This window comes from Poecilia reticulata, linkage group LG16, assembly GCF_000633615.1.
Source record: "Poecilia reticulata strain Guanapo linkage group LG16, Guppy_female_1.0+MT, whole genome shotgun sequence".
Classification (NCBI taxonomy): Eukaryota; Metazoa; Chordata; class Actinopteri; order Cyprinodontiformes; family Poeciliidae; genus Poecilia; species Poecilia reticulata.
The window spans coordinates 23,841,771-23,854,913 of NC_024346.1; the positions used below are offsets into that span (position 1 = coordinate 23,841,771).

At 40.9% G+C, this 13,143-nt stretch overlaps 2 protein-coding genes across 3 annotated transcripts; both read left to right on the forward strand.

Moving 5' to 3' along the window:
• The first annotated feature begins 31 nt into the window (after nucleotides 1-31).
• On the forward strand, nucleotides 32-4,753 carry nsmce2 (NSE2 (MMS21) homolog, SMC5-SMC6 complex SUMO ligase). The gene is made up of 6 exons (XM_008432107.2): nucleotides 32-379; nucleotides 1,370-1,482; nucleotides 1,769-1,922; nucleotides 3,151-3,242; nucleotides 3,424-3,530; nucleotides 4,513-4,753. Exons 1-6 carry the CDS (start codon nucleotides 265-267, stop codon nucleotides 4,622-4,624), a joined length of 693 nt encoding a protein of 230 aa, XP_008430329.1. The 5' UTR covers nucleotides 32-264; the 3' UTR covers nucleotides 4,625-4,753.
• Nucleotides 4,754-8,219: 3,466 nt separating this feature from the next.
• On the forward strand, nucleotides 8,220-10,815 carry lratd2b (LRAT domain containing 2b). 2 transcript variants are annotated; one of them, XM_008432105.2, is made up of 3 exons: nucleotides 8,220-8,764; nucleotides 9,004-9,133; nucleotides 9,236-10,815. In XM_008432105.2, exons 1-3 carry the CDS (start codon nucleotides 8,565-8,567, stop codon nucleotides 10,049-10,051), a joined length of 1,146 nt encoding a protein of 381 aa, XP_008430327.1. In that variant the 5' UTR covers nucleotides 8,220-8,564; the 3' UTR covers nucleotides 10,052-10,815. The 2 variants fall into 2 exon arrangements, with proteins under 2 accessions (XP_008430327.1, XP_008430328.1); XM_008432106.2 differs by lacking the exon at nucleotides 8,220-8,764 and having other exon boundaries at nucleotides 9,059-10,815.
• Nucleotides 10,816-13,143: the final 2,328 nt, after the last annotated feature.

Here is a 13,143-nt window from a genome sequence, read left to right on the forward strand (position 1 = left end):
TTCTCTTATTTTGAAAATAATTTACCCGGAAATGAAGCATTAGAAGGTTTTGAAGGGGGTTTTCATCCCTGTATAGTCATTTGGTTTAAATGTGTGTTTTCTAAAAGCATTTAAAAAATTAAACACAGTAAGACGCTGTTTCTAAACTTAATGAAATAACTTTGCGGTTAGCTGTGTTAGCCGTAGCAGGTTGCCGCGGACGTTAGCAGGCTAGGCTAACCTGAAGTCGCCTCTTGTCACCAAAGACGAACGTTACAGTTGAAGATGTCTCTGAAAGCTGTGGACGGAATACTGTCCAGCTTGAAGTCATGTCAGACAGACCTCGGGACAGGAATGGACATCGTGACAGATGTTGCTATGGACCTAGTGGAAGCTGAAGGTAAATATCACAGACTGATCATTTCTTTGGTACAGTAACAGTTTTCTTCAGCGTTTTTGTTGTACTGCTTTTAATTAACGTATTAGGGGTAGAATGTTTTTTTTTAAAAAGACGTTTTTCAACTATAATAATGAAACTGATACATGTTCATATACTACTACTATTACAAAATGAAAGTCCTCTCCTCTGATCTTCTCCCCAAACCCTTATGATTGTGTATTAGGAGGATCCAGATGTAACATTCACCTTTTGATGTCATATCTGTATGTTTGCATTCTACAATCAATATTTTTTTAGGAAAGTTTAACCAAACAGTATATGTATTCTGTGATTCTTTATTATACAATTTTTTTTCTCAAGAATTATATGAATACCTTAATGTTTCGACTAACAGCATCTTTATTATCTAGGTGATTATGGGACAAATAAAACTTAGTGGAAATAATAACTTTGATATTTTGACTTAGTGAAGGAAACAGTTGTGACAAGAAAATAAGCTCAGTCTTACTGATTGACTTACTCTCATTGACACAATGTGAAAATTAAATTAGTAGCCCATCAGTGAGTTTTGAGATGCATAACTCATCATCATGTGTAAGTTCATATGATATTATTTCTATCATGACTGAATGTTAGCTGGCTGAGAAAATTCGCTTTGTGCACAGCTTTGGAGCTGTTAATAGTACTAAAATTCAATGTGATCTTTTTAAACATTTGCATTTGGTTATCAAAATGATCAAATTCAAATCAGATAAAAAAATTTTTTTACAAATATTAAAATAGAAACTTTAACTAAATGTGTTCCATCTGCCAAATTGAAAGTAAGCTACTAATTCATTTGTGTCTTATCAGAGATTTAAGACGCTTGATCTCTGTGTGCTGTTATTATCAGATAACATTTACGTAAATAAAGCAGTTTAATAATTCCCTGCGTGTGTGTGTGTGTGTGTGTGTGTGTGTGTGTGTGTGTGTGTGTGTGTTTTGCTCAAGATGAAGAGATGAACCCTGGCATCAAAGAGATGGAGGCCATGATTCTGCAGTGTGCGAAGCTGGACAGGGAGATAAACTACTTTGTTGATATTGTACAGCAAGCCACAGCTGAGGTGAATCACAATGTGTCATAATCAGAATCCTCCAAGTGGAAAACACTTCAGCACTACTGTTATTTCACCAAGATCAAACATAAGAGGGATTATGGAGAAGAGGACTTTTATTAATGAAAAGTACCACGTAAATGTTTGATTCCCGAATACATCATTGGAGCTTCTGTTTGGCATTTCTTTTTACTTGATGTTTTTCACATCTAATAAATCATTTTGAAGCTTTTGGTCAATTATATTAAACTTCTTTTCTGGTTTAATAAGCTGACTAACGTGTTTCTTTCTGTAGGTCACTCCCCAGCAGCCAGAGGCCATGTTCAGCCTGTCTGCCAAAGTGAAGGAGCGGTTTGCAGAGAGAATTGCTCAACTCTCCAACGCTGACCTGAACAATCACCAGAAAGTGGCCGCATTCAAGGAGAACATCAAAAACGCTCTGCAACAAGGTTAGACTTTGTGCTTCTGTTGGTCAGGTATTGATTTATGTGCAAAGTATTTACACTCCTTGAACCTTTCCGGCACTATCTCGTATTAAAACCCCCAAATTCTGCGTGTTTTGGTTGGGATTTTATGTTGGTTCGGAATTGTGTATGGCACAATTCCGAACCTACCAAAACATCGCTTTTTTAAACTGAGGGTTTTTTGGCCAACATGCAAAATGCTGTTTGTGCTGAAAAACTAACTGTACATCACCTTAAACACATCATCCCTAAGGGAAAACATGAGAGTGGCAGCAGCATTCTGTGGGTGTGCCTCTCTTCAGGAGGGACAGCGAAGGTAGTCGGAGTTAGTGGGAACTTGGATGGAGCTGAACAGCAGAACGATCCAAAACATACATTCAATGGTGCTTGCTGCTCCCAGATTCTCTCCATTCAATCTGACTGAGCTTCAGCTATTCTGCAAAGAGAAATGGACAGACGTGTCACTTTGCAGGTGTACAAAGGTGCAAGGGACACATCCAATGACTTGCAGCTGGAACTTTAACAAAAGATAGTACGTACATGAGGGTATTATGACTCAGGTCGCTGAATATAGAGGGATATTTAGCTTTTATTTGTTTTTTACCACATGGAAAATGGGACTTAAACTAACAATTATTTTAGCAATCCATTATTCTTCTATTTTTTTTTCTTTAGAGAATTTGACCCACATGAAGCTAAAACTATCACATTAGAGGACTTCTGGGTGGAACATATTTACAAAGTTTTTTTTTTTTTAATATTAAATGCAAAAAGTATTTATTTTTTGTACCGTTTTGGTTTAATTACTTCTCTGAGCTAGTATGTCTTTCAGCAAATGGGTTTTTATGAGTGTGCATAATCCAGTCAGCGATTAATCGATTACTAAACCAGTTGACGATTATTTCAATAACCAATTAATCATGATTCATTTGATCAATCGTTTCAACCCTAATAGAAAATGTAACTGTAATTCTGTGTTTGTGGTAAATGTTTCATGGGAAACTTACAGACTTTGTGCATGGGGATTTATTTTGGAGCAAAATCCATCCCCACTGAAGTGCTTCATTCTGGCATATTCCATAAGGCTAATCCTGTCCAAGCACGGCTCTTTTGCATACTGGGTGTCTTCCAGTCGTCCTGTTGATGTTCCAGTTCATCATCATCGACTTGCTATGATTGGACACAAGCTGCGTGCATGTTGTGTTTTCTCTAGCCGACCAGGACCCTGCAGAGGGCATAGAGGAACTCGACGAGGACATCGCCGTCACCCAGAGCCAGGTCAACTTCACCTGCCCGCTCACACAGGTAAATCATTCCTGGATGCTTTAACACTTTCTTTTCTGAACTTCCCATTAGAAATCACTCACTTTCCAGTTTCAGCAACTGAATGTGTGGGGTTTTTTTTTTCTATCTCTCTTTCTTTCTTTTTTCGTTCTAATAAGTTTTGTTATTCAAAGCAACCTGCTGTGTCTTATCTGCATTTGAGGTGGAGATGCTGAACCCGATGAAGAATAAGAAGTGCAACCACCACTACGACGAGGAAGCCATACTGAGTCTGATCAAAACAAAGTACAGCCAGAAAAAGAAGTGCCGGTAAGACACTCTCCCTGCGAGGACGCTTAGAGAGTCGAGTCAGGTTCAGCGCCAGTAAGCAACTCGGCAGGTTGGCATGGGACCAGCAGCAGGCTGCCTTTAATTGCTTAAAAAAAAATAAATAACACGGATTCCTCATTGTAGCGCTTTGATGTTGGAGTCGAGCTAAATGTGGAGCTCTGATAGAATCCCAAAGAAACTCTTCCATTGTCCATTCTTAAGTTTTTGATGGAGCCTTTAATGAAATTCTCAATAAATACTAAATAAATCTAGCTGCTGCAGGATCATCTCAGTAAATAAGAGTAATATTGAAAAGACCAAATTTCTGAGTCAGATCAGAAGGTGATGAAAGATTGATGAAAGTAGTTACTGTAAGCCTGAAACCTAGAGTATTACAAAGCTTGAATGTCGTAAATGAACAATAAAATTATTTTTAATGCAGAAATGTTGGCATTTCTGCATTAAATGGGCCTCTTTTTGCATGAATTCCTGCATCAGTGCAGAGTGACATGGAGGAGGATTTTAAAAAGTCCAACTTTCTTCATGTTCTTTCTTTCTTTCCCAAAACTCTTCAATGCTCTTTTCTTCACAATCCCCTCCAGGCTGCAGTCGTCACACTTCTGCTTGACCACACTTTTCTACCACACTTTTTCCTTCCACTTTCTTTTAGTATTCTTAGATGAAACACACTTCCAGTTTTTTATTAGCAAAGATGAACCAAAATGAATGTTCAAAATAAGCTTCTTTGTGACATGAACCTATATAATTTATGACTTTCATTTCTTGAATAAAGTTACTGAAATATCCAAACTTTTAAATGATCTATTTTATAAAGATGCACCTGTATACGAGGTAGGTTTGCACTCAGTTATCTGACAGAACATGTTGGAACACAATTCTCAAGTAGGCCTGCAGAGAGCTTCTTGTGCGTTAAAAGTTGCTTTCCGTTTGAACATCTCAACATGTGGTGTGTGTCCTCCAGCTGTCCTGTGGTTGGCTGTGGAAACGGAGACGTCAAAGAGTCCGACCTCATTCCTGACCATATGCTAAGGAGGAAAATCCAGAACCAAAAGCGCAAAAGCAACCAGACATGATGCTCTGCTTTGTATTTCTGTAACCTGTAGCTTTGAGAGCAGGAATTGTTGGTAATGTTTTGAAAATTTGTTTGGGGCTTTTTTTCTTCTAGCAGACAGTTGATGTTTTGACATTTTATTGCTTGTATATGAACGCTTCATATATTTTCTAAATAAATGGTATTAGCTCAAATGACTTTTTTCTTCTTATTTTCACCTGACGCAGTGTATTAATTTAACCATCAGAGGGCGCTGTTTCTCCAACATCAGTGTAGAATACAAACTCCAGCATGGATTCTGAACTCGGCCTCAGGTTTGGACGTTATCATGAGCCCCTCTGTCTTTTTAAGAGAATCGCAACTAAATAATGAAAAAAAATACAGCTTCTTAAAGGAAAGCGCTTTATTCTCTCAGCGGTAACAAAAGGAAATTCTGAATCAGGAATGTGAGCAAGCCATAAACAAACTGTTCTGCCACCTCCTATGGGAAAGGCTCTTAGGTGATTACATTTCTCCTTACATGCTGAGAAGGACCATTGTTCCACAGAGAAACAAACAAAGGCTGCGTTGAGATGAAACTAGGTGAAGCTAATCGTCTTAATACCCTTGCATCAGGCATTCTTAAAGATCTCTAATAGCTCTGTCCATACAAGGCGCGAATCGCACGGCAGTAAGAGCACTTTGCCAGAGGAGAAATCACCCAGCAATGAAAGCTCTGGCTGATGTTGACTTTTTCCATTTCGTTCTCGTTTAGGGGTAATTTCGAAATCATTTACTGTGGAAAACGGGGAACTCGTATCAGCGTAACATTCACAGCGCTGTGTTTGTACCAAGTTTTTAATTCAGGCATCTAAAATGAAGGCCTTAAAATGTCCTAAATTAATTTAAAATGATGTAAAATACGTTAATCACAGATCTGATATATTGTCGTGGCAGGACTATATCTTTTATTATTATTATTTGCAGGACTTTTCTACCAGGCAAACGATTGAGTCGCCCGCAGACACCTTGATTGCATTCTGTCACAGTGGTTGAGGCTACTGCTAACTAGCTGCTAATAAGCTGTTGCGAGCTACGTAGCTTTTTGCAACTATCATGGCATTGGTAAGTGCACATTGATTGACAGTTGGCTCGATGGCTTTCACCGATAAGAGGCTAGGTGCATTATGTGCAAACGCCCCCCAAAAGAAAAACTTTTAAGCTAGGCACTATGGGGATTAAGGTTAAAGAAAGCCTTATGCAACGTGAAAATTACAAAGCAGCTAACAAGAACCACAAGCAAATCCCAGAAATTTCACAATTACTCCGTTTTGACTTTAATACAGCAGGATCTCCCAACCATTCCTTGTATTTGTATTTTTTTTTCAGTCTTAAATTTAATTCAAAAGTCTTAAAAAGTCTTAAATTTGTCTTGCTAAAACCTGTAGATATCCTTTGTATACTATTTAGAAGAATAGTACTTCATAAAAAATAAAAACAGTACATGGCACAGGCAGCTCAGTATGGCCGTATTCTACCTGGATTTTACACTTATCTCCTCAAAAAAAGAAAAAAAAACTGCTCGGGGTTGAAAATGGCTTCAACAGTAAGTCTGGGTATTTGGCTTGGTCCACGGAGAGTGAACCTTTGGCTCTCAAAGTGAACATATTTTCACTAAGTCTTGGCACAAGAGGATTGGCAGGAGCAGGGATTGAGTTGGACGGACTGGGAAGAGACTGAGGCTCAGATAAGACTTGAACAAACACAAAGTTCTGATGTGATCCAGGCGCACGCTCTGGGTCATTTCAAAAGAGTTTCAGCCCGACATTTAAAATGTAACGTGGATTCTTGTGCATTTTGACATGAAGAGTAACAATGCACATGCACAACATTCCTGGTAAAGATCAGTGAAAAGCCTTGAGATGAAGTCAGTTTATTGCAGTTGTTCGATTTAGACAAATCCAACACATTTTTGTAATTTCTCATTCTTTATTAAACTCTGAAAGCTGAGAGGCTGTTAATATTCCGTCCTAGAATGCGGTTAGATGTGCCCTTTTTTGTTGTTGATCACCTGCCTCCTTAGTGGTCTCTGCACGGCCCTGATTTGGGGGTTAAAAGTCACAATTATTGGTAGGTTTAACAACTTTTTTGTAATAAATGTAGTTTTATGTCTTACTTTTTAAAAGAAAATTGATAAATGTTTCTAGGAACTTTTAAAATATAAACCATGACTTTCTTTTCTGCCATGCCGGGTATAATCTGATGTTATCTTAATGCCACCCAGTTGCTAGTGACAAAAAAGACAAAAAGTACACGCAAGGTGAATTTATTTTCATGCTCTTTATACATCTTCATCAAGAGTGCCAATAAATGTGTAGCACTCTCCCAGGCTTCCCGTCTAAAGTGAATAAAGCCGGTTTAGACTGATACTTGAAGTGCTACATGTACTTTACTGGAACTGATGTGAAGAGAGGGCACAGAAAAGAAACTATTACAGCGACCTTGTTTCTAAAGGTTTAATGATTCATACCAGAAATGCATGAGTCCAATTATTTGTTTTAAATATTTTATCTCTGAAAAATTGTCAAAACAAACCTGCATGGAGCTTGCAAATTCTCCGTATGCATGGACGTGTTGTCTCTGGTTTCCTCCCACCGTCCAAAGACTTTCATGTTAACTGGTTTCCACAAATTGTTTTTCAGTATCATGGTGCGCACGCATGGTTTCTCAGCATTATACTGTGATAAAACTGTTATTTTGTGCAGATCCTTTCACTCATTGATCACCGGAGATGGGCAGCAGCAACCCTGTAAAGATAAGTGGTGTACGGATGGATGGAAATCTCACGCGCGTTGATGGGGCGGTTTTTAAGTAGAATATGGCTTAGCTGTGTTTTCTGAAATAAGCTGAAAACCCTACGGGCCGTGTGCCGTTACATTTACATGCCATTAAATTAGAAAGCCAATCGAAAAGTTGCTTTATTTCAGGAATTCATTTCATAAAGTAAAACGTATAAAGACCCATTACACACCGCAATAATTCAAGTGATCAGTTCTGTTAGCTTTGATAGCTTTGGCTTGCAGCCAGTAAAAATCCAGCAGTACGACACTAATAAAAATTATCTTTAATACAGAGATGTTATGTTATGACCATGTTACGGCCTTCACCATTATGGGGAAGACTGCTGAGCTGGCTCTCTGCAGCTGGCAGTCGTTGACGGCCTCCATAAGGAGCCTGTGACACAAAAGGTCAATTTGCAGAAAGGCTGACCACAGTTGGTGGTCAATGAGGTCGCTGAGCGAGCACGTCAATAGAAAGTTGAGCGGAAGGAAAAAGTGCGACACGAGCAACAGGTGTCCTTTTGGAGCCCAGGGAAGACTGTGAAGCGAAGTCCCTTTAGAGATTCTGGGGAGATTCGTAAGTTTCAATACTTCAAGGTCCACCACAAACGTATATGTAGCAGTGTGCCTGTGCTTAACTTTTAGGTTTCACTTTTAAATTAATTAACAAATAAATTGACTTTCAGATTAGTATAGTGAGGACCTATATAGTGAGGTGATAACATTTGTTTTTTTAGCTGCTGAACTCTTTCCACCCTGTGTGAATTAACCTTTTGCTTGTTACCTAATTAAATAAAAATAAAATAAAGTGCTTTTCATAATTTGGAGGCACCTTCCCCTGAGTTTCACTTGTTCTCAATTGTTGCTTCCATTATATTTACCTGCGATATTTTAGGTTAAACTCCAAGTTGGAAGGACCGACCAAATAATTTTCGCATATTTTGCTCTGTTTAACAAGCTGAACATGTGATCTAATGAGCTAAAGTGTTACCTGGACGATGCAGTTACACACGATGAATGGAACTAATAGAAAAATGATAAATTAAAAGGAACTGGAAACTGCCAGAGAGAACGTTCCTAAAAGGCAGATTTTTCTTTCTTCTTTCAAGAGTTGAAGTGTTTTCTGGCTTACTGTCGCTTTAAATGACACCTCCTCCCAGCAGTCGGTGGATCCTGAGCGAGTTTCATTGCAACAAACACTGGGCTTCATACAACAGGCAGCCTGTGTCTGTGCAGCAGCCTGAACCACACGGCGCAACAAGCCGCCGCACAGGAAGGACAAAAGCTGCCGCTCATGGTTCCCCATGTAAGCGCGGAAGAGACTCGGAGCTGCTGAACTACAGGTGAGTTTGCCGCAGGTGACAGAAAATGAGTTAATCTAACAGGTTGGCGTTACACCGGCAATGTAGGTCATAAGCAGCGTTTTAATGTGCTTTAAATGCAGTCAAAAATGTTCCGTAACCACCTCCTGCCGGAGAGTTCAGGAGGAAATGTGAGCCAACAGGTGATTCAGGTCACACCTGTTGGGAACGAGCTGGAGTTAAACTTTGCCTTCAATGTCCTCTCTTCCGTTTCCTCGCAGATCTCAACAGTTGGTGGTCGTTTGTGGGGGAGCACAGCCTTACAGCTGGACATGGATCGCCGGTGCCCCTCGTCTCCGTTTTGGATTTAATTCCGACTCTGCCTCCTCCTCCTTTCCGTCTCCTGCTGAGGTGTGAGCGCAGAGAACAGGTGGATCCTGTCCGCGTGCCTGTGTGTGTGTGTGTTTGCACGCGCGCGCGTGCCGTTTTAATCTCGTCTTTATGGGGAACCAGGTGGAGAAACTAACGCACATCAATTACGCGGAGGTACCAACGTCGGACCCGAACGGCTTCGATCCGGATGGCGACGGAACGCGGATCGGCGTCTCCTACATTTTCTCCAACGACGACGACGACCAGGACCAGGACGACAACCTGGACCACTTCCCGCCGGACAGCCGGCCGGTGAGCCACGAAGAGAAGCCCTTCGACCCGGACAACGAGCTGGAGTGCGTTGTCTACTACCGAGACGAGTGCGTCTACGAGCGGAGCTCCGGAGCCGCGTCCGTCTCCCCGGAGAGCCTCCTGGCCAAGTGCAGACCGGGCGACCTGCTGGAGTTCGTGGCCACCGGCCAGTACCCGCACTGGGCCGTTTACGTCGGCGACTTCCAGGTGGTGCACTTGCACCGCGCCGAGGTCAAGAACAACTTTCTGACCGACGTGAGCCAGGGGAAGAAGGGCAGGATAGTGAACGGCCTGTACCGGCACCGTGCGCTCCCGCCGGAGGTGATCGTGCGCAACGCCATGGATCACGTCGGAACCAGAGACAGGGACCTGTGCTGGAGGAACTCCGAGTGTTTCGCGGCCTGGTGCCGCTTCGGGAGGCGGGAGTTCAAAATCGGGGGGGAGATACGGATCGGGAAGCAGCCGTACAAGTTAAAACTGCTCTTCTCCGAGAAGAAGAGCCACGTGTTGGAGTTTCAGTGCCTGGAGGACGTGATCATGGAGAAGCGGAGGAACGACCAGATCGGCAAAGATGCCGTGATGCAGGAGCTGGCCAACCATCTGAATGCCACGCACGACCTCAAAGAGGAGCGCTTTGTAAACTGATGGGTTTGTCTTGGACTTGTCGAAGGAGTTGTTGGACGGGAGGACGTGTGCTGGTGTGAGCTCTGTTGCCTCTTGATGAGCCAGTCTAGAGCGGCTGTATCACTCTGCCACAGGATGTGCAGAAGAAAAGGAGGGAGGAGGTGGAAAGTTTATCTTCACAAACTTTGATATCCGGAGCAGCACTTGCTCCATTCTCAAGTGCTTTAGCAAGGAAGCTCTCAAGGCTTGAGAAGAATATTCAATACCCTAATTTGCACTGGCAAGTTAAAATAACACAACGACCCCCACACACTCGCCTAAGTTCCTCTCTCCTCTCTTTAAATTACCTCAACCTCAAGATCAACTGAGTTACTGTGATGAATTTGCATGAGATCTACTTGCAGCCTTATCTGTTAGGAGAAAAAAATAAGATTTAAACGACCCTTGAATCTTTGCACACTTGTGAGGGACCCCCTCCCACGTGACCCGAGACCGAGTTCTCCAAGTGTGTGTTGCCCGTCGTAAAACTCAGGTGCCGGATACTGATGCAGAGTGAGAGACTACCTGTAGCTTTTATCACTGTTTTCTCTCAGTGTTAAAGATTCCCATGTGTTGCTTTATAGCCAATCATCTCACAGCTTTACCTGTGGACCTTCCTGTTCATAGCCATATTTGTGCACCTTTAATGATTCGCCACTTTTAACAGTTTATTTTTCTTGACAAAACTAAAACGAAAATCATGTTTGTATGAAGGCTTATGGAATAAATTTATATTTGAAGATTAACGTTTTATCCTTGCATGTTTTTTTTCTTCTTTCCCCCTAGAAAGGTGACATGTGAAAGCAAAGCCAGCCCAAGGTAGAAGCAAACCAAGCGGCTGTCTTGGACCACTGAAGTGTTAGTTTTCATATAAGTCAAGTTCACAGACGTAATCTCATTGTGCATAAGGAGACATATATGGTAATTGTGGGGGGAAAAAAGTTGTGACCAAAACACGCAAGCGTATTTTAAAATGTTTGTTTTTTTTTAACTTTATACGCATTTTGTCATCATGTGTTGGTGCAGTGCCTTAAAAAAAGTATTCGAGAAAGAAAAAAATATTCTCCAAAATATTTGAACAAATATCTGAAAAGTGTGGTGTACTTTTATATTCAGCAGCCCCCTTTTTATGCAGTGCAAGTCACCTAGTTAGTTAATAAAGTCAAGTAGAGTTTTAATCAGAGAATCGTGTGGCAGCACATAAAAATGCATGCAACATTTCATTTGTAAAAAATAGTTTAAAACAACTTATTAATTCCCTTCCGATTCACAATTATGCAAAACTTTGTGTCAAAATGCGTTCTTGTTGGTGGTTATGAAACAGTTCCAGACTTTCAGAAGGTGTATGGATGGTTACATTCTAGTTGTGAATCATGATAATATCTCAACCAGATGATATTAAGTGAAAACGTGTTGAACTGTGGCGTCTGAATGTGACTCAAAGCTGCCTGAACTGTCTACAGGTAAAATGGCAAACTATAGTGGCCTTAAGAGAGGCTGTTGTTGGTCAACTTAAAATTAAAGCACCGTTTTTATGTAAATGTTTGCTTTTCTCAGGCAGCTCTGTCAAACCACTTCAGCATCAGCTTCTTTTGTATTCCAGCCGTATGATGGCATCTTGCTTTGTTTACATCCCCGCTCCCGGATAAGTCCTTATTTAAAAAATTTGCCCGCAGGCTAAAATATTCTCCGCCCTTACTTGTCATTCAGGCCATTACTCTGAGTTACAGAGTGTTTTTATATTTAATGAAATAAAAAAAAAAAGTACTTCTTGTTTTTCTACACAGGAAAAAATCGTTTCAACTTAAACTGCTGATGAACCCTTTTCTAAGGTTCTGTATCTTACAAGAGATATCATTGAGGATAGTTATCACTTATGTCATTTCTGAAAGGTTGGAACAAAAGTGCCATCCACAAGCATTGAACTCCATTGAACGTTTTCACATTTTGTGACTTTGCAACTACAAACGTCCAACTGTTTACGTCCTTGAAGTAATGCTGAACTGTGAAGTGGGAGGTAAATGATACGACGTGGTGCTCCGTCTTTTAGCTTATAAAGCTGGAGAGTATGCTACACATTAGCGACCAGTCAACAAGAAAACAAATTGCAGTCACTGCAATTAAAAACCTACCCCAGCTACTTGCCATGCTTTTCAGTTTTATTTGTAAAAGAAAGATGTCATGCATCACTTTTTCGTTCCTCTCCCTCTCCTCCCCTGTGCTTCAGAGGAAGCTCATGATCGCAGCTCTCACAGGCAGTCAGTAACTTCTGCCTGTGTGCTTTCCTCAGGTAATATATGGAAATAATGCTGTAGTCATTTTGTGGCAGGTAAGGTCCCACCGGACCGAGAGCAGGAATATAATCAACACTGCTTCCAAAAAGGAACGCTGCCGGACACATTAGCATCTCCTCAAATCTCTGTGGTCTGCTGCGCTGATGAAACGTGAGTTGTGTGTGATGCATATTTATGATAAGCAGACTCTGTTTTTTTTCATTTTCTCTTTCTCTCTCATAGCACCAAACAGATTTGGAGCGACACCGGCTGAAGCACAGTATTATAAGCAGCTTCCAGTGCAGTTGTGTAACTGTGAATATTAACTCTTTCTTTTTTCTTTTTTTCATCATGTGTCAGAAACAGAAATGGGATTACACTTACATTAATTAGATTTACTCTGCATAAATTTGTACCTCTTCAGCTCCATCTATGCACTGACCATACAGCGTGAGGCGCGCTGTTATGCTGTGAAAAATAGTCGAATGCTAGCGGCTGTGCATGCATTGTTGCACAGTTTCCTAAGAGAAACCTCAAAGCTGACGTGTGGGGTTGCAAGTTTTGGTATCTCATAAAAAAAAACATTTTTTTGGGTTATGAATTTTCAAATGACTCTTGCAGTCTGTATCACCTTTGTTCCTAAGGTTCCATGATAAATTGGACATTACCAAAAAAAAAAAAAAAAAAGGTGTCGAAAAGTAAATGAACGTGAAAGCGGCCACATGTGTCGCAGACCGGGCAGGGAGTGGGTTGCCTTGTGGCGTTCCTAACGATTTAAAACTCCACAGGAGACAAGCAATT

Bases quoted from the DNA above. Each gene is read 5' to 3' on its own strand.
- nsmce2 (XM_008432107.2), top strand. From the start codon at position 265: ATGTCTCTGAAAGCTGTGGACGGAATACTGTCCAGCTTGAAGTCATGT. The intron at 380-1,369 runs GTAAATATCACA...GTTTTGCTCAAG, and splicing joins GGACCTAGTGGAAGCTGAAG to ATGAAGAGATGAACCCTGGC. The intron at 1,923-3,150 runs GTTAGACTTTGT...TGTTTTCTCTAG, and splicing joins CAAAAACGCTCTGCAACAAG to CCGACCAGGACCCTGCAGAG.
- lratd2b (XM_008432105.2), top strand. From the start codon at position 8,565: ATGACACCTCCTCCCAGCAGTCGGTGGATCCTGAGCGAGTTTCATTGC. The intron at 8,765-9,003 runs GTGAGTTTGCCG...GTTTCCTCGCAG, and splicing joins TCGGAGCTGCTGAACTACAG to ATCTCAACAGTTGGTGGTCG. The intron at 9,134-9,235 runs GTGTGAGCGCAG...ATGGGGAACCAG, and splicing joins CCTTTCCGTCTCCTGCTGAG to GTGGAGAAACTAACGCACAT.